At 55.6% G+C, this 26681-nt stretch overlaps 1 protein-coding gene across 1 annotated transcript in view; it reads right to left on the bottom strand.

Moving 5' to 3' along the window:
* DTNB (dystrobrevin beta) overlaps positions 1 to 26681 on the bottom strand; it is a 129683-nt gene that overhangs the window by 95761 nt on the left and 7241 nt on the right. The window contains exons 3-9 of the mRNA XM_077782498.1: positions 25818 to 25898; positions 23409 to 23622; positions 21175 to 21260; positions 15953 to 16107; positions 13863 to 13968; positions 9785 to 9951; positions 3211 to 3335 (exon numbers count right to left, since the gene is read on the bottom strand). Of these exons, the coding sequence (XP_077638624.1) occupies positions 3211 to 3335; positions 9785 to 9951; positions 13863 to 13968; positions 15953 to 16107; positions 21175 to 21260; positions 23409 to 23622; positions 25818 to 25898 (934 nt within the window). The remainder of the gene's footprint in view (positions 1 to 3210; positions 3336 to 9784; positions 9952 to 13862; positions 13969 to 15952; positions 16108 to 21174; positions 21261 to 23408; positions 23623 to 25817; positions 25899 to 26681) is intronic.

Here is a 26681-nt window from a genome sequence, read left to right as displayed (position 1 = left end):
TGCTGTCCATGGGATGTCACTCCCCCCTGCAGGAGTCCTGCACAGGTCGGTGTGGGCTGTTCCAGAGCTGTCCTGGGAGCCCCAGGCCCCATTTCCCCATCTCTGGCTTTTTAGGGAGTTGGTTTTTACATTTCATTGGAGCTGTCATCACCCAGCAGATGTCTCTGAGCTGCTGAGCTGCTGCCAGGAGTGTCCAGGCAGCTGTCCCTGTCCCCATGTCCCTGTCCCTGTCCCCATGTCCCTGTCCCCATGTCCCTGTCCCCATGTCCCTGTCCCTGTCCCCATGTCCCTGTCCCTGCAGGAGCTGTCCTGTTCCCATGTCCCTGTCCCCATGTCCCTGCAGGAGCTGTCCTGTCCCCATGTCCCTGTCCCCATGTCCATGTCCCTTCAGGAGGTGTGACATGTCCCCATGTCCCCATCCCCATGTCCCTGTCGGAGCTGTCCAGCCCTGTCCCTGCAGGTGCCTAGCCCTGTCCCTATGTCCCTGCAGGACGTGTGACATGTCCCCATTGTTCCTGTCCCTGCAGGAGCTGCCCAACCTTGTCCCTATGTTCCTGCAGGTGTCCAGCCCTGTCCCCATGTCCCTGTCCCCATGTCCCTGTCCCTGCAGGTGCCCAGCCCTGGGAAGGGAAAGGCAGAGATGGAGCAGGAAGGAAATGCAGTGATGGGCTGGGAAGGAAAGGCAATGCCAGGCTGGGCAGGAAAGGCAGTGCCAGGCTGGGCAGGAAAGGCAATGCCAGGCTGGGCAGGAAAGGCAGTGCCAGGCTGGGAAGGAAAGGCAGTGCCAGGCTGGGCAAGAAAGGCAATGCCAGGCTGGGCAGGAAAGGCAATGCCAGGCTGGGAAGAAAAGGCAATGCCAGGCTGGGCAGGAAAGGCAGTGCCAGGCTGGGAAGGAAGAGGCCAGGAGCTGTAGGGACAGAATAGACCTGGAGCTGCTGGGAAGGAACAGACCATGCTGTGCACCACACACAGTCCTGTCCCTGGCTCTGATGTTCTGATGTTCTCCACCATGGTCAGTCCTGTCCCTGGCTCTGATGCTCTGATGTTCTCCACCATGGTCAGTCCTGTCCCTGGCTCTGATGCTCTGATGTTCTGCACCACGGACAGTCCTGTTCCTGGCTCTGATGTTCTGCACCACGGACAGTCCTGTCCCTGGCTCTGATGCTCTGATGTTCTCCACCATGGACAGTCCTGTTCCTGGCTCTGATGTTCTCCACCATGGTCAGTCCTGTCCCTGACTCTGATGTTCTCCACCATGGTCAGTCCTGTTCCTGGCTCTGATGTTCTCCACCATGGTCAGTCCTGTTCCTGGCTCTGATGTTCTCCACCATGGTCAGTCCTGTCCCTGGCTCTGATGCTCTGATGTTCTCCACCATGGACAGTCCTGTCCCTGGCTCTGATGTTCTCCACCATGGACAGTCCTGTTCCTGGCTCTGATGTTCTCCACCATGGTCAGTCCTGTCCCTGGCTCTGATGTTCTCCACCATGGTCAGTCCTGTCCCTGGCTCTGATGCTCTGATGTTCTCCACCATGGACAGTCCTGTCCCTGGCTCTGATGAGCCATTTGTATAGAAGGGGATGAATTCCTGAGAACCCACTCTGTCTCTGAACTGAGCAGCAGCAGCACTGAGCCCTGGGCTCTTTCCAATCTGGGTGCAACTGCCCCAAGGAAAGCAGAGCAGAGTTTCTCTTCCATGGACTCTGCCCAATCCCTCCCTGCACGGCACCAAGCAAGCTCTGGGAGAGGAGGGAATCCTCAGGGAGGCAGGAACTGGAGGGAACCAGCACAGAGCAAAGCAGCCACCAGCCCCAAGCTGGGCTGGCAGAGCCCAGAGTGAGCTGCTGGTGCAGGTCTGGAGCTCTACGCTGCTCACAGCACGAGGAAAAGCTCTGCAGCTCTCACCTGTCCAGCACTTGGCAATTTAGCCTCCAGCCTTTCCTTGGGGAATGCCACACTGTTAAAGGAGTGAGCAGAAGAGGCAGTCAGTGGAAGCAGGGCCTGGGCAGCACAGCCTGACCGGGGTGGCTCAGGGGCAGGGACATCCCTGTCCCAGCACCTCGGCTCCCCACGCAGGGCCTGGGGCACAGGAACTGCTCCCAGGGGGATCTGGTGCTCAGATGAGAGCAGAGATCAGCTCCCCACCCTGAGGCTGCTGTGGCTCCCCACGCAGGGCCTGGGGCACAGGAACTGCTCCCAGGGGGATCTGGTGCTCAGATGAGAGCAGAGATCAGCTCCCCACTCTCAGGCTGCCCGTGGCTCCCCACGCAGGGCCTGGGGCACAGGAACTGCTCCCAGGGGGATCTGGTGCTCAGATGAGAGCAGAGATCAGCTCCCCACCCTGAGGCTGCCCTGGCTCCACCCTCGTGGAAATGGGAGTGCTGCACTCTCCTGCAATTAGATCCCAGTGCTGCTCCTCCTCACCCTCTGCTACAGGTGTGAGGAGTTCTCCTCCAGCCTCTCTGGGACACTGAGGTTTATTCAGTTTGTCTGGGTCTTTTCCTCTCGGTTTTTACTTGTGAGGTGAAACCTGACAAAGTGGGGAAGCAGAGTGGCCTCAGGCTGCTCCAGCCACCCCCAGTGCCGTGGTTTTCCACCCAGCCCATCCCACCAGTGCCACAGTGGGCTCACAGCAGCAGGGGGACAAAGGCACGGAGAGAGGCCAGGGATGTGAGGCCAAGGCCCCGGGAGCTGACCCACGCGTGTGACACGGTGCTGTGTGTCTCATTTAATTTACAATAAATGAGAAAGCAGAGCCTGATCCGACACGGGAGCAGTGGCAGGTGCCCCTGGTGGGGACAGGGAGGTGCCAGAGCTGCAGGCAGGACGCAGCCAGGCCTGCCTCCAGCTGCACAAACACCTCCTGCAGCTCTGAGGCTCCTCACAAGCACGGATTCTCCAGAGGAACATTCCCAACCCAGCAGGGAAACACCTGAGAAGCACTGCAGGGCCTGGGCTGCTCCCTGCCCCAGCCCCGGGCTCAGGAGGGGCTCAGGGATGAGGAGGGGGCTCAGGGGTGGGGAGGGGGCTCAGGAGTGGGTTCAGGAGTGAGGAGGGAGCTAAGAGGGGATTCAGGTGTGGGGAGGGGGCTCAGGAGGGGCTCAGGGTACTCACACGATGTGGGGCAGGTCTGGGGGCTCAGGAGGGGGTTCAGGAGTGAGGAGGGGGCTCAGGAGGGGCTCAGGGGTGGGGAGGGGGCTCAGGGTACTCACACGATGTGGGCCAGGTCCAGGGGCCTCTCGGGCTGCTCGGGGAACAGCGGCCGGGGCGGGTCCCTGCTGGGCACGCAGCCCAGAGATTTGCTGATGGCGTGGCTCAGCTTCTTGGCCGGGGATTTCTGGGGAGCAAGCACAGGAGCCAGGTGAGCCTGGAGCCAGGTGAGCCCAGGAGCCTGGTGAGCCCCAGCCAGGTGAGCACCAGCCAGGTGAGCACAGGAGCCAGGTGAGCCCCAGCCAGGTGAGCCCTGGAGCCAGGTGAGCCCTGGCCAGGTGAGCGCTAGCACAGCTGGCCAGCCAGGGGGAACTCCCCATCCCTGGAGGGGTTCCAAGGCCCTGTGGCACTTGGGGACAGGGGACACGGTGGCCTGGGCAGTTCTGGCGTGGTTGGACTTGATGGTCTCACAGGGCTTTTCCAACCCAAACGAATCCAGGATTCTATGAATTTTTTAAATGTTACAAAAAGCACAGAATCAGCTTTCTGAGATCCCTTCTTCAGCAAATTCGCAGCCTTTGCCAGATCCTTGGTAAAGGACATTTCCTCCCCATCACTGAAGGACACTCACCTTCTGCTCACATCTACCAACCAATATCCCAATAACCTGCTCCTGCTTCTCTCTCTTCCTGCCTGGAATAACAAAACCCACGGCAAAGGCTTGTCACTAGTTATTGTAAGGGCTTAGGGAATCAAGAATTCTAAACCCTTCCAGGACGGGCACTCCAACCCTCCCTGGGCAGTGCCAAGGCTGAGCTCCCTTTCCAGGCAGGAATTCCTGCTGCTGCCCACCCTGAGCCTGCCCTGGCCCAGCCTGAGCCCATTTCCCCTTGTCCTGTCCCTGTTCCCTGGGAACAGATCCCAAATCCCCCCTGGCTGTCCCCTCCTGGCAGGAGCTGTGAGAGCCACAAGGTCCCCCTGAGCCTCCTTTGCTCCAGGCTGAGCCCCTTCCCAGCTCCTCAGGAACTCTCCAGCCCCTTCCCAGCTCCCTCAGGAACTCTCCAGCCCCTTCCCAGCTCCTCAGGAACTCTCCAGCCCCTTCCCAGCTCCTCAGGAACTCTCCAGCCCCTTCCCAGCTCCTCAGGAACTCTCCATTCCCTTCCCAGCTCCTCAGGAACTCTCCATTCCCTTCCCAGCTCCCTCAGGAACTCTCCAGCCCCTTCCCAGCTCCTCAGGAACTCTCCATTCCCTTCCCAGCTCCTCAGGAACTCTCCATTCCCTTCCCAGCTCCCTCAGGAACTCTCCATTCCCTTCCCAGCTCCCTCAGGAACTCTCCAGCCCCTTCCCAGCTCCCTCAGGAACTCTCCAGCCCCTTCCCAGCTCCTCAGGAACTCTCCATTCCCTTCCCAGCTCCTCAGGAACTCTCCAGCCCCTTCCCAGCTCCCTCAGGAACTCTCCATTCCCTTCCCAGCTCCCCAGCCCCTCCTGGGGCTCCATTCCCTTCCCAGGGGACGGGCACTGCCCTGGCCCTGCTGCCCCCAGAGCTGGCACAGCCCATGGCCAGGGGCCTCTTTTATTCCATTTTCAGTCCCATTTCTCATTCCGTTCAGTCTCATGTCTCGAAGGCATCTGTTCACTTAGCAGCTTTTAGCAAACCACACTACAAATACCTTAAAGCCAATCATCTAAAGTTACCCCTCGTGGGTGCTGACACATCTTCCAAAGTTCTGTTTCTCCAAAGTATCTCTCTTATTTGTCAAACTTTTGTTGAAACTTCTGTTTCCATTTCTCTCCCAGCAACATCTCTCCTATTCCACAGCGTTCCTAAATCAACATTTCCTATCTCAGAGTTTACACACAAACACATCTACAAAGAAATGGATTATGTATCTGTATATACTCCATGAACCTGATGTCAAGTTTTAAAGTTCTGCAAATCCCCGTGCCACGCTCCACATCCCATGGAGACCTTCCCAAGGGAGCGGGGGGACAGAATCCCAAATCCCAGAAGTGCCAGTGCCACACTGTCCCCGTGGCACAGAGCAGCCCGGGTTAACCCTTGCTGGGCCGCTCTGCTCCTGCTCCGAGTGTGCCTCCTCCCTGCCTGAGGCTCCGCAGTGACACCGAACCTGGAACTGCCCCAAGAGAAAATCAAGGTGTTCACCCCTCCAAAGGGGCCCCAACGAGCAGCAAAAACACCCCTTAAAAATAGAATAGAACATAGAAAATCGCTATGCTTACAGAGTTTAATGTATTTCATCACTATGTTAAATATATATATAAATATATATATATAAAAAAGTATATATAATATATAATATATATATATATATCAAATATGTGCAGCAAAAAATTACCAAAGGTACCTCAATTTCAGGAAAAAGAAGCCATAAGTATATACATAATAATATATTTAATGTATATATATGTATATCTGTATAAAATATATATTCTATGTGTATATATACATATATTTGTATATATGGTATGTAAATAATAATATATTATATATATATAAATAATATTGTATGTATGTATATACATGTATAAATATTGTATGTATATATAGTATATAAATAATAATATCTTTATATCATATATAATAATATATAATATATGGTATATAATATATTATATATACTAAATACTAAATACTAAATACTAAATACTAAATACTATATACTATATAATAGATATATATTATATATACATATTTACGTATATACACAATATTTACAGACACCTATATATGTATATGTATATACATATGCACATATATAATATTTGCATATATATTTATGAATGTAAATAATAAATATTTTATATATACACATATCTATGCATATGTGTGTATATATTGTATTGCATGTATGTACATATTGTATATAAATAATCATATATTAATATTTATAGATGCAATAATGTTATCGATAAGCCTATTGATCCTATTTGCCATAACTATGGAGACATTTCTGACTAAGCTCTGCTGGGTCTCAGGGCTCCAAACCTCTGCAAATACAGCAGGTGGGTGTGAATGAGGGTGAAAAGCCAGGAAAGAACATTTCTGCTTCACCCTCCTGCTGCCCCGGGGCTTTCACACTCACCAGGGGCTCCCTGAGCCACCAACACGGGCCAAACACAAAATAAGGACTTTTAATCAGGACTCCATTTAAACTTTCATCAGATTAACATGAGTTATTCGGGGAAGTTAAAATAAATATTAAAAGGATGGCACTGGATGAGCCCTAATGTCCCTTCCCACCCAAGGCATTGCACGTTTCCACCATTTGGACCTCTCTTTGTATTGAAAATCCCAGCCTGGATTTAAATGCATTTAAGGGAATAATAACCTACTGTTATCTGGGATTAAACATTCCAGAAGTTTATTACTCACAGAGTTATAAAAAGGACAATAGAATTTTCCTCTGCCTCCCAACTCCCGCCTGGTACTCAGCCCAATTTTCTAAATTAAACAGTAATGCTCTAATGGCTCTTCCTTATGTAGATAACTATTAATTATAATCCTATCATCACCTGAACTTCTCTTTGAATGAGGGAAAGCTTGGGCTTAGTCTCCTGCCATAAAAGAGGTTTTTCTCCATAAAACTGCCTGTAATTCCTTGAGCTGTGGTTATCAGCCTGCCACTGAAGTGCAGGTTACTGCTCAGATCCCTTCCGCAAGGCTTCTCCATCCCGAGCTTTCCAGAAGGATTCCCAGCTGGCAGCAGAGGCAGGGAAAATGCAAGAATGCTGATTTTTTAGAGATGCCACTGGCCAAAGGCCCCGTGCAGAGCAGAGCTCTGGTCACTGCTGTGGCTGCCTGGGGAGAACAGGCACTGCAGGAGATCAGCTCAATTCCACAGCCCTGAGGCTGGCACCCAGCCTGGCACCCAGCCTGGCTGTCCCTCAGCCTGGCACCCAGCCTGGCACCCAGCCTGGCACCCAGCCTGGCACCCAGCCTGGCACCCAGCCTGGCTGTCCCTCAGCCTGGCTGTCCCTCAGCCTGGCACCCAGCCTGGCACCCAGCCTGGCTGTCCCTCAGCCTGGCTGTCCCTCAGCCTGGCTGTCCCTCAGCCTGGCACCCAGCCTGGCTGTCCCTCAGCCTGGCTGTCCCTCAGCCTGGCTGTCCCTCAGCCTGGCACCCAGCCTGGCTGTCCCTCAGCCTGGCACCCAACCTGGCACCCAGCCTAGCTGTCCCTCAGCCTGGCTGTCCCTCAGCCTGGCTGTCCCTCAGCCTGGCTGTCCTTCAGCCTGGCACCCAGCCTGGCACCCAGCCTGGCTGGCACTCAGCCTGGCACCCAGCCTGGCACCCAGCCTGGCACCCAGCCTGGCTGTCCCTCAGCCTGGCACCCAGCCTGGCACCCAGCCTGGCACCCAGCCTGGCTGTCCCTCAGCCTGGCTGTCCCTCAGCCTGGCACCCAGCCTGGCACCCAGCCTGGCTGTCCCTCAGCCTGGCTGTCCCCAAGCCTGGCACCCAGCCTGGCACCCAGCCTGGCACCCAGCCTGGCTCCCAGCCTGGAACCCAGCCTGGCTGTCCCTCAGCCTGGCACCCAGCCTGGCACCCAGCCTGGTACCCAGCCTGGCTGTCCCTCAGCCTGGCACCCAGCCTGGCACCCAGCCTGGAACCCAGCCTGGCTGTCCCTCAGCCTGGCTGTCCCTCAGCCTGGCACCCAGCCTGGCACCCAGCCTGGCACCCAGCCTGGCTGTCCCTCAGCCCAGTGGCCCCAGCCCATGGCTCCAGGCTGTCCTGGTCCCTCTGCAGAGCTCCCTGCCCCCAGCCCATCCACATCCCACCCCCCTGGGGCTGTCCCTGGGCTGAGCCAGGCTGGTGCCCTCCGTCCCCGTGCCCAGGATGTGCCTCCATGCCCAGGTTTTTCCAGCCAGGAGGAACAAACAATAAACTCAGTGCCACTCCCTGTTTACACCCTTGGGTGTTTGGAAAAGCCCCTTGGAGCAGCTCTGCCCCAGACCTGAATGTGCCTGAGGGAACCAGCCCGGAGAGGCTGCTCCAGATCCAGCTACCCAGGAGGAACAGCCCCACCCAGGAGGAACATCCTCACCCAGGGGGAACAGCCCCACCCAGGAGGAGCATCCCCACCCAGGAGGAACAGCCCCACCCAGGAGGAACAGCCCCACCCAGGAGGAGCATCCCCACTCAGGAGGAACATCCTCACCCAGGAGGAACAGCCTCACCCAGGAGGAGCATCCCCACTCAGGAGGAACATCCCCACCCAGGAGGAGCAGCCCCACCCAGGAGGAGCATCCCCACTCAGGAGGAACATCCCCACCCAGGAGGAGCAGCCCCACCCAGGAGGAGCAGCCCCACCCAGGAGGAACATCCTCACCCAGGAGGAGCAGCCTCACCCAGGAGGAACATCCCCACTCAGGAGGAGCATCCCCACCCAGGAGGAACATCCTCACCCAGGAGGAACAGCCCCACCCAGGAGGAGCATCCCCACCCAGGAGGAACAGCCCCACCCAGGAGGAACAGCCCCACCCAGGAGGAACATCCTCACCCAGGAGGAGCAGCCTCACCCAGGAGGAACATCCCCACCCAGGAGGAACATCCTCACCCAGGAGGAACATCCTCACCCAGGAGGAGCAGCCTCACCCAGGAGGAACATCCCCACTCAGGAGGAGCATCCCCACCCAGGAGGAACATCCTCACCCAGGAGGAACAGCCCCACCCAGGAGGAGCATCCCCACCCAGGAGGAACAGCCCCACCCAGGAGGAACAGCCCCACCCAGGAGGAACATCCTCACCCAGGAGGAGCAGCCTCACCCAGGAGGAACAGCCCCACCCAGGAGGAACATCCTCACCCAGGAGGAACATCCTCACCCAGGGGGAGCAGCCCCACCCAGGAGGAACATCCCCACCCAGGAGGAATATCCTCACCCAGGGGGAGTGCCCTGACCCCCAAAAGAAGCCTTTACCCACAAGGAATGCCAAGAACCAGGAGGAATGGCATGAAGCAGAGGGAATGCCCCTATCCAGGAGGAATGCCATGACCCAGGAGCAGTGTCCCTGACCCAGGAAAAACCCTTACCCAGGAGAAAGCCCTGACCCAGGAGCAGTGTCCCTGACCCACCAGCTGTGTCCCTGCCCAGGATGAGTGCCCCTGACCCACCAGGAGTGCCCCTGACCCACCAGCAGTGCCCCTGACCCACGAGCAGTGCCCCTGACCCACCAGGAGTGCCCCTGACCCACCAGCAGTGTCCTGACCCACGAGCAGTGCCCCTGACCCACCAGGAGTATCCCTGACCCACGAGCAGTGCCCCTGACCCACCAGGAGTATCCCTGACCCACGAGCAGTGCCCCTGACCCACCAGTAGTGCCCCTGACCCACCAGCAGTGTCCCTGCCTAGGAGGAGTGCCCCTGACCCACCAGGAGTGCCCCTGACCCACCAGCAGTGTCCCTGCCTAGGAGGAGTGCCCCTGACCCACCAGGAGTATCCCTGACCCACGAGCAGTGCCCCTGACCCACCAGGAGTATCCCTGACCCATGAGCAGTGCCCCTGACCCACCAGCAGTGTCCTGACCCACCAGCAGTGTCCTGACCCACCAGCAGTGCCCCTGACCCACCAGGAGTGCCCCTGACCCACCAGCAGTGCCCCTGCCCAGGAGGAAGGCCTTACCCAGGAGGAGTGCTCCTTCATCTGGTGCTGGTTGCTGTGGGGGCCGCTGGCGTGGCCCCTCCAGAAGCAGGACTGGCACAGCTGGTAGTTGTGGCACTGCTGGCAGCGGTACCGGAAGCCCATCATGCTCTCGCAGTGGCAGTACGAGCACTCCACGGGGTGGAAGACTGGCACACAGGGGCAAGCACAAGGAAAAGAAAAGTTCCAGTGGATTTCTGGTAAACCTGGAACATCCCATTTCACCGGGGCCTCCCCAGCTCCTCCAGCACTCAGCACCTGGGCAGGATTTTGAGGGCACAGCAGGGAGTTTTGGTTCCATTAACCCTCAGGTGAAGCTGATGGTAAGGCAGCAGTTCCAGCTGACAGGTTCTCACAATATTCCTCCCTGGGCACGCTCAGAATTCCCCAGCAAAGCTGAGCACAGCTGGGGTCTGCCCACTGTGCCAGGCTCTCCCAGCTCCAGTGTCCAGCCTGGCCTTGGGCACTGCCAGGGATCCAGGGGCAGGACAGATCCAGGGATTCTTGGGCACTGCCAGGGATACAGGGGCAGGACAGATCCAGGGACTCCCGGGCACTGCCAGGGATCCAGGGACAGGACAGATCCAGGGACTCCCGGGCACTGCCAGGGATCCAGGGACAGGACAGATCCAGGGATTCTTGGGCACTGCCAGGGATCCAGGGGCAGCCCCAGCTGCTCTGGGCACCCTGTGGCCCTCACCACCCCTCCAGGGAACAATTTCTAATTCCCAATATCAGGTGTAAATCTGGAGCCTCGCTGATTCTGAAATCAAAGGCTGTTTCCTACTGTGTTGTATGCCAAATATGCTAATTGCTAATTAACTTCTAACAAAGCTGCAGCACACCTGGAGAATTTGGCTGGATTGTGCCTAAGGAGATCCCTGGGGCCCAGTCACCTCTTCAGAAAGGGCAATTCCTGGTCCAAGCCCCCTGTCACCCCAGCTCCTACACCTCCACAGCTTCCACGAGGAATTCCCGGTGTCCCTCTGAATGTGACCACGCAGAGAGCTCAGATCAGTCTGACCTGCAGAGCACCATCAGGGCTGGGCTAAAACGAACACCAATAAATGCTTCTTCCCTGCTCTACCCCTGCATGGACAGTCCTGCCCCACTGAAGTCTTTGGGAGAAACCAAAGAGGAATGTGAGCACGAGGGGAAGGAGCTGAGACCTCCCCATGGCAAATGCATCCTGAGATGGGAGGGACAGAACAGAGCCAGGGCCTCACCTCCCTGCCAGGAACAATTCCCAATTCCCAATGTCCCAGCCAGCCCTGCCCTCTGGCACTGGGAGCCATTCCCTGGCTCCTGTCCCTCCATCCTTGTCCCCAGTCCCTCTGCAGCTCTCCTGGAGCCCCTCCAGGCCCTGCCAGGGGCTCTGAGCTCTGCCTGGATCCTTCTCCTCTCCAGGTGAGCCCCCCCAGCTCTGCCTGGATCCTTCTCCTCTCCAGGTGAGCCCCCCCAGCTCTGCCTGGATCCTTCTCCTCTCCAGGTGAGCCCCCCCAGCTCTGCCTGGATCCTTCTCCTCTCCAGGTGAGCCCCCCCAGCTCTGCCTGGATCCTTCTCCTCTCCAGGTGAGCCCCCCCAGCTCTGCCTGGATCCTTCTCCTCTCCAGGTGAGCCCCCCCAGCTCTCCCTGGATCCTTCTCCTCTCCAGGTGAGCCCCCCCAGCTCTCCCAGCCTGGCTCCATGAGAAATCCTCCCCCACCTTGTCAGAACTGTCTCTTCTCCTCCCTGGCTCTGTGCAGGCAGCACAGATTGCTGCAGATAAAAGGGAACAGAAGCAGCACAGAGCCCAAGCCCTGATATCCTGATGAGAGAAGCAATGACAATTCAAACCCTGATATCCTCCAGAGGGCAGCAATAACAACAACCCAAACCCTCACATCCTGATGAGAGGAGCAATAACAACAACCCAAACCCTGATACTGTGATGAGGGGAGCAATAACAAGAACCCAAACCCTGATATCCTGATGAGAGAAGCAATGACAATTCAAACCCTGATATCCTGATGAGGGGAGCAATAACAAACCAAACCTGATATCCTGATGAGGGGAGCAATAACAACAACCCAAACCCTGATATCCTGATGAGAGGAGCAATAACAACAACCCAAACCCTGATATCCTGATGAGGGGAGCAATAACAACAACCCAAACCTGATATCCTGATGAGGGGAGCAATAACAACAACCCAAACCTGATATCCTGATGAGGGGAACAATAACCCAAACCCAAACCCTGATATCCTATGAGGGGAGCAATAACCCAAATCCTGACATCCTGATGAGGGGAGCAATAATCCAAACCCAAACCCTGATATCCTGATGAGGGGAGCAATAACAACAACCCAAACCCTGATAGCCTGATGAGGGGAGCAATAACCCAAACCCTGACATCCTGATGAGAGGAGCAATAACAACAACCCAAACCTGACATCCTGATGAGGGGACTATAACAACAACCCAAACCTGATATCCTGATGAGGGGAGCAATAACAACAACCCAAACCTGATATCCTGATGAGGGGAGCAATAACAACAACCCAAACCTGACATCCTGATGAGGGGAGCAATAATCCAAACCCAAACCTGACATCCTGATGAGGGGAGCAATAACAATATTCTGATAACAGACCACGAGGCACAGCAGGAACAGGGACAGGGACAGGGACAGCACTCACTGTCCTGCACAGGCACAGCCTCACAATGATGGATAAGGAGAAGGCTGGAACAGCCAGGATCAGGGATTATTAGATCAGGGAACAGCAAGAGGAGAACAAAAGAGGTGGCAGTTGTTTTGGTTACCTGCAGGGCTTTTTTGTTTTTTCTTGCTTTGGGCTTTTTGCCTGTTTTGTTTTTTTTTTTTCTGTTGTGGTTTTTATTTTCTGTTGTGGTTTTTATTTTCTGTTGTTGTTTCCTTGGGGTTTGTTTGTTAAGGTTTTTGTGGGGTTTGTTTTTTTTGGTTTTTGTTTGGGTTTGCGGTTTTGGTGGTTTTGTTTGTTTGGTTGGTTTTGGGTGATTATTTGCTTGGTTTTTGTTTGTTTGTTTGTTTTGTGGTATTAATTTTGTTTGTTTTGATTTTTCTGCAAGGGCCAAAGTTTAGCTTTGGATAGGAAAGACCCAAAGGAAGGGGAGCAGCCAAGCTGGTCCCCTCCTGCTCCTGGCTGCTGCCAGGGAATGCCAGGATCAAACCAGGATCCCCTTTGCCCTGGAGTTCACCCAACACTTTAACCAGATCAACCTCCTCACCTCCTGGGCACGATTCCCCATAGGACTTGATCCCAGGAAATTGCCACCACCAAAATTAATTTAAAAATCCCAGGATCCCTGAGGCTGGACAATCCCTCCCAGCCCATCCAGTCCAGCTGTGCCCAATCCCCACCTTGTCCCCAGCCCAGAGCTCTGAGTGCCACATCCAGGTTTTCCTTGGACACCTCCAGGGATGGGCACTCCAACCCTCCCTGGGCAGTGCCAAGGCCTGAGCTCCCTTTCCAGGCAGAAATTCCTGCTGCTGCCCACCCTGAGCCTGCCCTGCCCAGCCTGAGCCCATTTCCCCTTGTCCTGTCCCTGTTCCCTGGAGCAGAGCCCGACCCCCCTGGCTGTCCCCTCCTGGCAGGAGCTGTGAGAGCCACAAGGTCCCCCTGAGCCTCCTTTGCTCCAGGCTGAGACCCTTCCCAGCTCCCCCAGGAACTCTCCATTCCCTTCCCAGCTCCCCCAGCCCCTCCTGGGGCTCCGTTCCCTTCCCTGGACACGCTCCAGCCCCTCCAGGGCTCTCTTGGCAGGAGCTGTGCAGAGCCCCAAGGTCCCTCCTGAGCCTCCTTTTCTCCTTTCCCAGCTCCCCCAGCCTCAGGAACAATCAGATAATGTCACTTTTCTTCCACTAACTGCTGTAACAGTAAAACCCAGGCTTTGTCCTGCTGCTGCTTTCACGCCCAGCCAGTCCCCATGCACATTCCCAGGAATGTGTCCCAGCCAGGTCTGGGATGCTCTGGGACAGGACTGATGAAGGCCCGAGCTGCTGCTCACAGGAGCAAGGACGGAGCAGGAGGAGACTGCATTTACCATTTTCAACGTGAGCCAGCCTGTGCATGAGGGGCAGCCACACAAGGCACTGGGGAGGAGGGTCGGCCATCAGCGTGTCCAGGAACATGTTGAGCATCACCTTCTTCTGCAGGGAGAGCACAGGGAGCTGCAGAGCCACGCACGGGCCGTGCTGCCAGGAGCATCCTGCACTGCCCCACCATGGAACCAGGGAGTGCTCGGGCTGGGAAGGGACCTCAAACACCACCCAGTGCCACCCTGCCACGGCAGGGACACCTGCCACTGCCCTGCATCCCTGGCAGCGCCCGGGCCAGGCTGGACACTGGGGCTGGCAGCACTGGGACAGTGGGAGGTGTCCCTGCCGTGGCACTGCGTGGCATTTCAGAGCCCAGCCTAAACCATTCTGGGATTCTGAGAACATTTTTGGCGAGAGGAGTTTAAACTTTTTAAGCCCGTGTCCAACCTGTCCTTGGGCACTGCCAGGGATCCAGGGACAGGACAGATCCAGGGATTCTTGGGCACTGCCAGGGATCCAGGGGCAGGACAGATCCAGGGATTCTTGGGCACTGCCAGGGATCCAGGGGCAGGACAGATCCAGGGATTCTTGGGCACTGCCAGGGATCCAGGGGCAGCCCCAGCTGCTCTGGGCACCCTGTGGCCCTCACCATCCTCCAGGGAACAATTCCTAATTCCCAATATCAGGTGTAAATCTGGAGCCTCGCTGATTCTGAAATCAAAGGCTGTTCCCTACGGTGTCATATGCCAAATATGCTAATTGCTAATTAACTTATATTGAGTCACTATAAATTTTACATCAAATGCTGGAGAAATGTTTCTTCTGGAGCATCATCATCATCATCTAAACATTTAACTTTAGGCTTAAGATCAATCAAGTTCATGTTTAGAGTTGATTTAAGGATTAGTTATATTATTTACATTACCTCAAACGAGAAACAAATCATTGGAACAATTAAAATACAACTGCAATGGATTTAAAAATAAACTGCTCACAGAAGGTGTTTATTTGGAACAGATCCTGGAAACGACTTGTTGAAACTAGTTGTCTTAACACAGTGAAAAAGCTTTGAAAAATCAAGGGAAAATAGTAAAGATGGCGTGGTTTAGGTTTTGGGAAAGAAATGAGTCACTCCTGATGCCTGATGGGGAGTAGGGGTGGCCCTTCAAGGAAGGGAATCAACTGAAATGACAGAAAAATCCCTCAATTCTTATTTTGGACTGTTTCAAAGTGCCTGGGTTGGACAGGGGACCTCAGTGACCCCCTGCCCCAATGCCCTGGGAATCCCAAATCCCATATCCCAAATCCCTAATCACAGATCCCTGATCCTGAATCCCCAATCCCAGATCCCAAATCCCCAGACCCCAAATTTCCAATCCCCAAATCTCATACCCCAAATCCCCTATCCCTGAACCCCAGACCCCAAATCCCTGACACCAGACCCCAAATCCCCGATCCCCCATCCCAGACCCCAAACCCCAGACCCAAAACTCCCAATCCCCAGACCCCAAATCCCCCATCCCAGACCCCAAATCCCCCATCCCAGACCCCGAACTCCCAAACCCCAAACCCCCACTCCCAGACCCCAAACCCCAAATCCCCAATCCCAAACCCCAAATCCCCAATCCCAGACCCAAACCCCCAGTCCCAGACCCCAAACCCCTGATCCCAGACCCCAAACCCCTGATCCCAGACCCCAAACCCCCGATCCCAGAGCCCAAACCCCCGATCCCCAAACCCCAAACCCCAGAGCCCCAATCCCAGACCCCAAATCCCCAATCCCAGACCCAAACCCCCGATCCCAGACCCCAAACCCCCGATCCCAGATCCCAAATCCCCGATCCCAGACCCCAAACCCCCGATCCCAGACCCCAACACCTGATCCCAGACTCCAAATCCCCGATCCCAGACCCCAAACCCCCGATCCCAGATCCCAAATCCCCGATCCCAGACCCCAAACCCCCGATCCCAGACCCCAACACCTGATCCCAGACTCCAAATCCCCGATCCCCAAACCCCAAACCCCCAATCCCCAAACCCCCAAACCTCAAACCCCCAAACCCCCAATCCCCAGAGCCCAGAGCCCAGCCCTGACCTGCTGGGGGAAGCAGGTGCGCACCGAGTGCTCCGTGTAGCCGAAGGAGGGCCCCTCGAACACGGCCGTGGGCAGCTTCAGCACCTCCCTCAGGAACTGCTCAAACTTGGGGAAAACCATCAGCCCGTTGGAATCTGAGATCTGAGAGAAAATATCTGTAAGAAAATACAATAAAGCCCCCCAGTAAATACGGGATCACTGCGGGAACGGGTCCCTTGTGCCCCGAGGGCTTCCCTGAGCTGGGCTCTGCTCTGATCACTGCTCCATCCCTGCTCCAAATCACCTCAGTTTCCCTGAGCAGCACTGCTCCAGGACAGAGTTTATCACTGCTCCATCCCTGCTCCAAATCACCTCAGTTTCCTGAGATGGGCTCTGCTCCAGGACAGCGTTTATCACTGCTCCATCCCTGCTCCAAATCACCTCAGTTTCCTGAGATGGGCTCTGCTCCAGGACAGCGTTTATCACTGCTCCATCCCTGCTCCAAATCACCTCAGTTTCCTGAGATGGGCTCTGCTCCAGGACAGCGTTTATCACTGCCCCATCCCTGCTCCAAATCACCTCAGTTTCCCTGAGATGTGCTCTGCTCTGAGCAGCACAGCTCCAGGACAGCGTTTATCACTGCTCCATCCCTGCTCCAAACCACCTCAGTTTCCCTGAGCAGCACTGCCCCAGGACAGAGTTTATCACTGCTCCATCCCTGCTCCAAACCACCTCAGTTTCCTGAGATGGGCTCTGCTCCAGGACAGCGTTTATCACTGCTCCATCCCTGCTCCCTCCATCCCACCCCAGGGCAGAGCTCCTGCCGTGGGAGCTTTGGGACAGAGATGGAGCAGAGCAGGAGAACTCCACGGGAACACAGCTTGAAGCTGGACCTACAGAAACCCCTCAGAAGAGGCTCCAAAATGGAACACAGCTCCAACATGGCACAGGCACAGCTGGCAGAGCTCCAGGGAAATGCACACTGAGGGCATGGGGGGATGGCAGGGGCACAACACCACGGGATCCCAGGGATTGAAAACCCCAACCTGTGCCCAATCCCCACCTTGTCCCCAGCCCAGAGCTCTGAGTGCCACATCCAGGAATTCCCTGGACACCTCCAGGAACTCTCCAGCCCCTTCCCAGCTCCCCCAGGAACTCTCCATTCTCTTCCCAGCTCCCTCAGGAAATCTCCATTCCCTTCCCAGCTCCTCAGGAACTCTCCATTCCCTTCCCAGCTCCCTCAGGAACTCTCCATTCCCTTCCCAGCTCCTCAGGAACTCTCCATTCCCTTCCCAGCTCCCTCAGGAACTCTCCATTCCCTTCCCAGCTCCTCAGGAACTCTCCATTCCCTTCCCAGCTCCCTCAGGAACTCTCCAGCCCCTTCCCAGCTCCCCCAGCTTCACCAGGAGGAATCTGAGCACAGATCTCATCCCCAGGAACTGCACAGGTGGGAAGGGGAATCAGATCCTATTTTGGATCTGAGACATTGGGAATTGGGAATTGTTCCCTGGCAGGGTAGGCAGAGCAGCTGTGGCTGCCCCTGGATCTCTGGCAGTGCCCAAGGCCAGGCTGGACACTGGGGCTGGGAGCACCAGTGGGACAGTGGGAGGTGTCCCTGCCATGGCAGGGGTGGGATGGGGTGGGATTGGATGGGATGGGATGGGGTGGGATGTTATGGAGTGGGATTTAAGATCCCTTCCAGCCCAAACCATTCTGGGATTCTGAGAACATTTGTGATGAGAGGAGTTTACAGTTTCTAAGCAGCTCTGTGAGGACAAAAGGGGCTGAGCAGACGTTCCCTGGTGTTTGGGAGGATGCAAGGAGAGGAGGGAGGGGCTGCAGTGCCCCACTCCCTGTCCCTGGGGAACCTGATCCCCTGCCCAGAGCTGCACTCCAGCAAAGGCCGGTCCCAGGGCAGGGTGCAGAGAGGAGAGGAGAACCACGTCCCAGCAAAGGGAACCAGCCTGGATCCAGGATCTCTCTGGGGATCCCTCAGCCAGTTGGGCAGGATGCAGAGAGAGGAGAGGAGAACCACGTCCCAGCAAAGAGAACCACGTCCCAGCAAAGAGAACCAGCCTGGATCCAGGATCTCCCTGGGGATCCCTCAGCCAGCTGGGCAGGGTGCAGAGAGAGGAGAGGAGAACCACGTCCCAGCAAAGGGAACCAGCCTGGATCCAGGATCTCCCTGGAGATCCCTCAGCCAGCTGGGCAGGATGCAGAGCAGGAGAGGAGAACCACATCCCAGCAAACAGAACCACGTCCCAGCAAACAGAACCACATCCCAGCAGACAGAACCAGCCTGGATCCAGGATCTCCCTGGAGATCCCTCAGCCAGCTGGGCAGGATGCAGAGCAGGAGAGGAGAACCACATCCCAGCAAACAGAACCACGTCCCAGCAAACAGAACCACATCCCAGCAAACAGAACCAGCCTGGATCCAGGATCTCCTTGGAGATCCCTCAGCCAGCTGGGCCCTGCTGCACGCCCAGAGCCTGGCACTCTGCAAAGGGAGCCTTCACTCGTGCAAACACGGCCTAGAATTGCCCAGGATGTGACAGATCCCAGATCTCCTCAGTGGCACTGAATCCTCTGTGCTATTTCAGGCACCATCAGTAAATAAACATCAAAAAGCTCATGCTGGCAGAAAATAACTTTCATTTCAGTGATCAAAACCAGCTTCAGAAGAAAAAAGGCCACATTTCCAGTAAACTGGAGAAATAATCCAAATTTCCTGAAAGAATGAGCTCAGGAAGAAGCCTGCAGTGCCTTAGTCAAGAGGGATAAAGCTGCCTGGAATTTGTATCACTGACTGAACAGAGCAGCTTGAACTGAAGGTCTCTTGAATAATGTTATAAAATAAAACATATTAGGAGGAATGGGGGGGGGGAAAGAAAAAAATATTTTAAATGGTGGATTTGTGTGTTTTAGAAAAATAAGCCAGCCAGAAAAATTAGCTTAGCCTAGAAACTGAATGTGGAAAAAAGTCAGATGAAAACCTACATGAAATGAAAACAATGGGAACAACTAAAACTAGAGAGCCAAAATTCCAGAATCCATGTCCATTCTGGAGCAGAATCCCTGCAGAAGTGGCTGCTGCACAGGAGCTGAAGGTCTGCAGAGAACCTGGCAGGGTGGGATGGGTAGGACATGACACAATTGTGTTTGAAATGGGCTGAAACCTCCTGGCTGTGCTCAGGACATTCATCTGAGCTGAGCAGGCAGCAGGAGTCAAGTGATCCTAAAGAGAGTAAAAATTCAAGGTATGGAAATCTGAAAATGAGAGAGGACAACCCAGGCTGTGCCAAGGGGAAATTAAAAACCCCTCCAAACCCCACCAACGTCTGCCTTGCAGTGAAAAAACTGAATTTCTTCTCAAAGTGGGAAACTTCCACATGGGGAACTGGCAGTGAAATTGGAAATGATAAAAAGCAGGATGGCATGATGTCCTTTCAAAGGGTGACAGGATGAGAGGGAACAGGCTCAGGATGGACAGCAGGAGGAATTTCCCCATGGAAAGGCTCAGACCTTGCAGCTCTGGAGTGCCCATCCCTGGAGGTGCCCCAGGAAGGGCTGGATGTGGCACTCGGGGCTCTGGGGACAAGGTGGGCACTGGGTGGGCTGGGAAGGATTTTCCAGCCTCACAGATCCTGGGATCCCTGCCCTGCACAGACCCACAAGGAGCTGCTCTGCAAGGAGAGCATGTCCCAGGAAATTCCAGAGCCAGGGAAGGGCCCCACTGAAGCTCCCCCAGTCCCTCTGTGCCACAGGGACACTCCCAGGACACCGTCCTGCCCCCATCATTCACAGGGACCACAATTCCCAGGATTGCAGAGAGCTCCAGCCTGCTCAGGGGAGGGAGGCTGGGCTGGGACCCTTCTGGACAAGGAGATTTTGGGGGTGAGGTGAGTCAGTAATCAGGGAGATGTGTGGGAAATGGATTTGCAAGGAATAAAACAAGACTAGATATTTTATGGAATTAGAACTATGAAAAATACATCGCAGCAAGACAATTTGGAGAAAAAATAGAGGTGATTAGTGTTAGAAGTAGCAGCAGCATTGTGTAGCAAAAGCTGCAAACATTTCTCAGGTATTGTAACCAAGAAATAGGCTGGCTTCTGATGGAATTGCACTGAGTTCTACATCTCTTGTTTCTCACTGTTCACCAAGGCTGATAACAGAGTAAAACCTTTTTAAAACGCCTCTCAGTTACCCTGTCTCTGTAAAAGCTGGGAAAACCAACAGGAAAGAGAGGGGAAAGCAAAGCAGCACAATCATGATGCTCAGAAGAAACGCAGCCCCGGGGAGCAGCTGAGGCAGGGACCTCAGAAGCCTGTCCCCCCCGAGGAGATGGCTGGGCAGGCACATTCCCTGCCTGGGAGCTCTGCTGGATCTGCCTGCAGTGCAAGGGGCTCCAGGAGCAGCCAGGGCTGAGGGGGTTTGACACCCACCACATCTCTGGGAGCTTAAAGCAGAGCTGCTCACTGCAGGGCTCCTGCAGGAGCCCCGGGGTTCCTGTCCTGAAGGGGAAGGAGCAGCTCTTTGCAGTTCCCCATCTTGCTCAGGATTTTCCACAACTCTTTCACCACCAGTTTTCCCTCCAGCTGGAGGAATCCTGCTCCACGTGCTCGTCCAGCAGGATTTGGGCTTTGGGCTGTGGGTCAGCAGGGCTCACGGCAAGGGACAGGGCTGGGAGCACCCTGGGACACGGGAGGTGTCTGTCCCAGGTCCCTTCCAACCCAAACCATCCTGGGATTCCACCTCAGCAGCTGGAATGACACAGTGAGAAGGTGCACACAGCCTCAGGGAAAGCAGGAGATTCACAGGAGCCTCCAACATCCTCAAAGCAGGGAAATGGTGACACCTGGGACATTCCCTGGAAAATCAGCCCTCAAGTTCTCCATTTAAAGAAGTGCCCAAGAGCTTAGATTAAAGGAATGGGCTTGGGAAGCCTCCTCAGTGCTGGGCTCGGGATAACCAGGAGCTAGAACATGGAACAAACATCCCAGGAAGGCCTGGATGTGGCACCCAGTGCTCTGGGGACAAGGTGGGGACTGGGCACAGCCTGGGATGGGCTGGGAGGGATTGTCCCACCTCAATGACTCTGGAATTTGGGGATTTACAGCACAGCTCCAGCTCAGCGCAAAGATCACGGAATCAGCAAAACAAAACCCCCCCAGAACCCAGGACAGGAAACACAGGAAAGGAAAGAGTCCATAAAGGCTGGGACTCCTCAGGGGTACTCACATCTGAGCTTGTCCAGGATCTTGCCCCCACACATGGTGGCCAGCATGGCTTTCACTGAGAACACCGTCAGCTTCCCGTGGCCCTCGCTGCAGGGAGAGGCAGCGTGAGAAGTGCACAGCAATGGAAACACAGCCAGCCCAGAGCCCAGAAACACTGGAATAACAGCAACCACCACCCCAGCACCTACCAGCACCTCAAATAACCTTCACTCAATCTGCTGGCCAGGGAATTTAGCCTGGCACGGAAAATACAGAGATGGGGAAAGCACAGGGTGAGTGTGGGCAGAGCTGGAAAAGCAGAACTCCCCTGAAGGGAGTCTCTGAGAGAGCTGAGAGGGGCTTGGACAAGGGCCTGGAGGAGCAGGACCCTGAATGGTTGGCTGGGAAGGGACCTCAGAGCCACCAGTGCCACCCCTGCCATGGCAGGGACACTTCCCACTGTCCCAGGGTGTCCCAGTGCCCAGCCTGGCCTTGGACACTGCCAGGGATCCAGGGGCACAGGGAATGGCTCCCAGTGCCAGAGGGCAGGGCTGGCTGGGAGATTGGGAATTGGGAATTGTTCCCTGGCAGGGCCCAGGGAATGGCTCCCAGTGCCAGAGGGCAGGGCTGGCTGGGAGATTGGGAATTGGGAATTGTTCCCTGGCAGGACCCAGGGAATGGCTCCCACTGCCAAAGGGCAGGGATGGGTGGGAGATTGGGAATTGGGAATTGTTCCCTGGAAGTGTGGGCACGCCCTGGCAGCTGTGGCTGCCCCTGGATCACTGGCAGTGCCCCAGGCCAGGCTGGACACTGGGACAGTGGGAGGTGTCCCTGCCATGGCAGGGGTGGCACTGGGTAACTGGCACAGTCCCTTCCCACCCAAACCACTCCAGGATTCTGGGATTGTACCTGCCAAGGGGAATGCTGAAGGTTCTGATGGTGCCACCAGCACGCTCGGTGAGAGCCCTGTGACTCTGAGCACTCCAGCAGCACGGGGATGGTAATTTTTAGACATCTTTATATATTTTTATACATTTTTACACAAGGCCTGCCTGCCCTGCTGCTGAGCTCCTGGAGAGGGAGCCTCAGCCCTGCTCTGCCTCAGCCCTGCCCAGGCACAGCGAGGCACAGAGCAGCTGCTGCCCCAGCTGGCATCCAGCTGTGCTGCCCCGGGCTGGCATCCAGCTGCTGCTGCCCTGGAATTGGCATCCAGCTGTACTGCCCCAGGCTGGCATCCAGCTGCTGCTGCTCTGTGCCAGGATCCAGCTGTGCTGCCCCGGGCTGGCATCCAGCTGTGATGCCCCGGGCTGGCATCCAGCTGCTGCTCTCTGTGCCAGGATCCAGCTGCTGCTGCTGGGAGTCCAGACAAGGCAGAGCTCACAGGGCTGGGGGAAAGTGGGGAACAAAATCCTACTTCTAACTAAAGCCTCCATCTTCTGAGGCAAAGGTGGCCATTCCTGGGTTTAAACGCTGTAATTTGAGTGTGAGCTGTCTGACAGTAACCAAACCCTCAGCCAAGCCCTACAACTTGTCCTAACTGAACAGAAACTCCCCTGGGTTCTGCTGGCACAGGAGCTGCTCTGAGCTTCGTGCTGGTTTTATTTGTCCCCAGTGAGGCAGGGACTGTGCTCGAGTCTGGACTCTCTGAGGGACACTCCAGCTTCTGTTTGGTGGCAGCAAGGAGTTGTCCCAGTAGGAGAGGATCAAAGTTTGGGCATCACAAACAGAACAATTGTTTGGCACGCTCAGTTCTGGGCACTGCCCTGGGTAAATCCCCTCAGTGGGGCAGAAGCAAAAGCCAGATCCCACTGAATAAAAAGCTGATTTGGAGAAAGGCAAGACCAAGAGTAAGAAATGCCAACCACAGCAAAGGACCTGCTAAGAGAACACAGAGGGGCAGAGCTACTCAGGGTCAGCAGAGCAAACCCTGCAGTCAGAGGCTGTGAGGCAAACACATAAAACTGGGCATGAGCAGGTGCCTGGGCAGAACCCTGAGCAAGAAATGAGAATCAGCTTTATGGGGTCACAGCATGAGGGGGCTGCAAACTGACAAGACTGAGTTTAAAAAGGGTCTTTTTGAGCAAGATTCAACAAAACACATTCACTTTTGGAGCACTGCTAAGCCCCTGGGAGGCCCCAGCAGGGTGTGAGCCCAGCCCCAGCTGAGCACAGGGCTCCCAGCAGTGGCACAGCCCCTCAGAGGGCAGCCCTGGGCACACTCCCCGTGCCCAGGCAGCACCCAGGGGCAGTACTGGCCTGTCATAGGCTGCCAGCACGAAGTTGAGCAGCAGGCTGATGGACTGCTCCACGCTGATCTGGTGGGTGGAGGGCAGGCGCTTGTTCAGCTGGTAGTAGATGGATGAAATGATGGTTTCAAGCCGGGACACGTTGATCTCCGTGCTGTGATCCAAAGTGTTAAGGCCATTGTCTCGGAAGGCTTCAATCATGTTCCAGATATCAACAAGGTGAACTGAAAAACAGAGGGAAAACCATTCACTTCTGCTCTGCGAGGCCAGAGATGGCACTGCCTGTGAACACAGCTGGCTCTCCTTTGGCAGGAGCAGCCACCGTGCACAAAGTGAGAGGCTGAGCTCTTCCAGGGACACGGCAGTGCCCAGGTGTGGCTTCCACTGCTCCCTTCAACACCTGGGTCTGGCAGAAACAGCTCCTGCAGGAGCACAGCCCTCCCCCTGAGCATGCAGGGTGTCAGCCAGCAGCCACAGTTCCCCCCTGGCAGGGTGGGCAGGCCCTGGCAGTGCCCAGGGCCAGGCTGGGCAGAACTTGGAGCAGCCTGGGGCAGTGGGAGGTGTCCCTGCCATGGCAGGGCTGGCACTGGGTGGGCTTTAAGGGCCCTCCCCAAACCCAAACCACTCTGGGATCTGATGATGCTCTAAATCCACTACAAAGCGTTGACAGTAATTTTAAACACCCTCATGCTGACTCGTAGAGTGCTGAAGGAGGAACCTGATGTTCCAGTTGAACTCTGACAGTTTCCAGTTGATCCAGTTCCCAAACCCAGAGCATAATGTTTTACAAACACAGGTCTGGGGCTCCAAAGGGTTCCCCCAGATTTCCCTGCTGTATCCAAGGGCTGTTAACGACGTGCAGAAAACCTTTTCCAAACCACAGCAAGCGATCTGCAGAACCACATGAAACAATATCCTGAAATGCTTCCAAGCTCTGAGGTTTGCAGGAGAGTGGAGAAGACATCTAAGGATCAGCAGCCACCCAAGCTGAGCACCCAGAGCTGGGACACGTGACATTTGTTGTTCTGCTCTTTTGAGAGTTTTAAAGCTCTTCTAAACGTTTCTTATGTCTTTTGCTGCTTACATAATTCTACTGAATTTTCTCACACTGTTCACATAAACAATGATTGTTTTGCATTCTTCTTTGTGGGAGGAGAGAACTGATGGATTGTTGGTTTGACCCTCCCGTCCACTGTCACTTTTGCTATTGTACATATAGTGGAGTCAGAAAATAAAGTTTGCTTTTTTGAGTTTTTTTTTCTTTTCCTTTTACATCTAGCCTGCTCCTGTGAGTTGTTTCATGTCTAAGTGTAACAACACTCACTGCTGGGTGCCCCACAGAAGGGGCTGCACTCAGCGTGAGCTCATGCCTTCCTCCCACTGACCTGCGTTTGTATTTCCCCCAAAAACCCCCACAAGGACCAGGCCAGGCTCTCCCACCCCCTGGAGCAGCCTGTGAGCAGGGAGAGCCCAGAGCTGCAGGCCCCATCCCAGTGCCCTGGGCAGAGCTCTGCAGCTGGCACTGCCTCGTGCCCTGTGCTGGAAACCAGAGTTTAAACCCTGACCCTGCAAGCACAGCCAGGAACTGACGCCGTGTCCAGGGCTGAGGCAGCCACCAGCACAGGGAGCTGGGGCAGGGCCACCACAGCCCAGGGACACAGCAGGGACACGTGTCCTGCTGGCCTCCTGCTCCTCAGCCCTTCTCCTGGCCTCCTCCTCAGCCCTTCTCCTGGCCTCCTCCTCCTCCTCAGCCCTTCTCCTGGCCTCCTCAGTCCTTCTCCTGGCCTCCTCCTCAGCCCTTCTCCTCCTCCTCCTCAGCCCTTCTCCTGGCCTCCTCCTCCTGCTCAGCCCCCTGCAGTTCCTGTGCCCAGGAATTAGGGATCTCCTCCCACACATTTTCCTGCTCGGCTCTTTGCTGTGTCCAGCTCAGCAGGGCCAGGGCACGAAGTGCATCCTGCTCACCTGGCATTCACCTGGCATTCACCTGGGAGCCATCCAAGGTCAGAGCCCGCAGCAGAGAAGGGAGAACCTGCACTGCCCAGAGCTCTCCATGGTCACTGATGTCCCACATGTCCCCACAGGGACAGGGACTGTCCCTGTGCTCACTGGGGCTGCCCTGGGCTTCCCCCTGAGCAAACAGCCCCTGACAGAGCTCGAGACCATCGACACCCAGCTCTGAGGGACGAAACACCACAAAACACCCCAGGACTTCACATTTTCTGAGCGCTGCGGAACAAAAGTGAAGACATTACAGAGTATGGGGCAAGGCTCGCTGCCTCTTTCATTCCTTACTCAATTCTAGATCAGATCTCTGTTAAACACAGCTGGCAGGGCCTGACCCTGCCCTCCAAGGGTGCAGCTGTGCAGCAGCCATGCAGCAGCCATGCAGCAGGGGGAGGAGGAGGCTGGCAGCACTCACGGTTGCACCTCTTCTGCACGAAGCGCAGCTTGCAGGCGGTTCTGTACGTGGACAGCCGGATCACGTCGAAGTTCTGGGCTCCTGCAGCAAAGCACAGCTGGGGCTGAGCTTCCCTGCAGCAGCCACGGCACTGCCCGAGCCCAGCACCCCCTCTGGCTGCCCCAGACCCACAGGGGGCTCGGGGACCTTGGCATGAAGTCAGAAACCCCCGTGGCTTTGATTTTAGCCCGTGGAAAACTGTCAGTTTTGTATGAGGAATTACAAGCCATAGGGGTTTGAGTGGTGTGGGAGTTGGATTAACACAGGGTGGAAAAGTAGAAATTTGGGATTTTTAGACTGGGGTTCAAGGGGGTACAAGATGGAGGAATTTGGGTGAGTCCTGGCTTTCTTTCCCTTCTTCTTGCCCTCCCTGTCTTGGTGTGGTGATGACACTTTTCTGTTGCTTTAGGACAGGGACACACTGTCCAACACAGGAGTCAGGTACTGGTGCATTGTTATAAACAGTCTGTATGTAACTTTTGATATCAAAAGCAAACTCTGCCCAGAGGGCACACAGGATGCCCTGGCCTCCTTTCTGGACAGAGCTCAGCAGGTCAGAGCCAGAATGCTTAGGTAAGAAGAACTTGAAAACACAACGGGACACATCCCAGAGCTCTCCTGGGGCTGCTGGGCCAGGGGAACGAGGGCTTGCACCCTGCTGGGGTCTCACAGCTGAGCCTGGCACTGCACCTGCTGAGAGCAGGACTGGGGAAAAGGCTCCAGTGCCTCCTCACACACATGCCCACCACGGCACGCACCGGGGTTCTGCCCCGTGCCCAGGTGAGCCCACCTGCAGAGCTGCCCCAGCCCTGGGGATTCCAGCAG

The sequence above is a fragment of the Lonchura striata genome, chromosome 3 (assembly GCF_046129695.1).
Source record: "Lonchura striata isolate bLonStr1 chromosome 3, bLonStr1.mat, whole genome shotgun sequence".
Classification (NCBI taxonomy): domain Eukaryota; kingdom Metazoa; phylum Chordata; class Aves; order Passeriformes; family Estrildidae; genus Lonchura; species Lonchura striata.
This window is presented reverse-complemented; position numbering and strand designations above follow the sequence as displayed.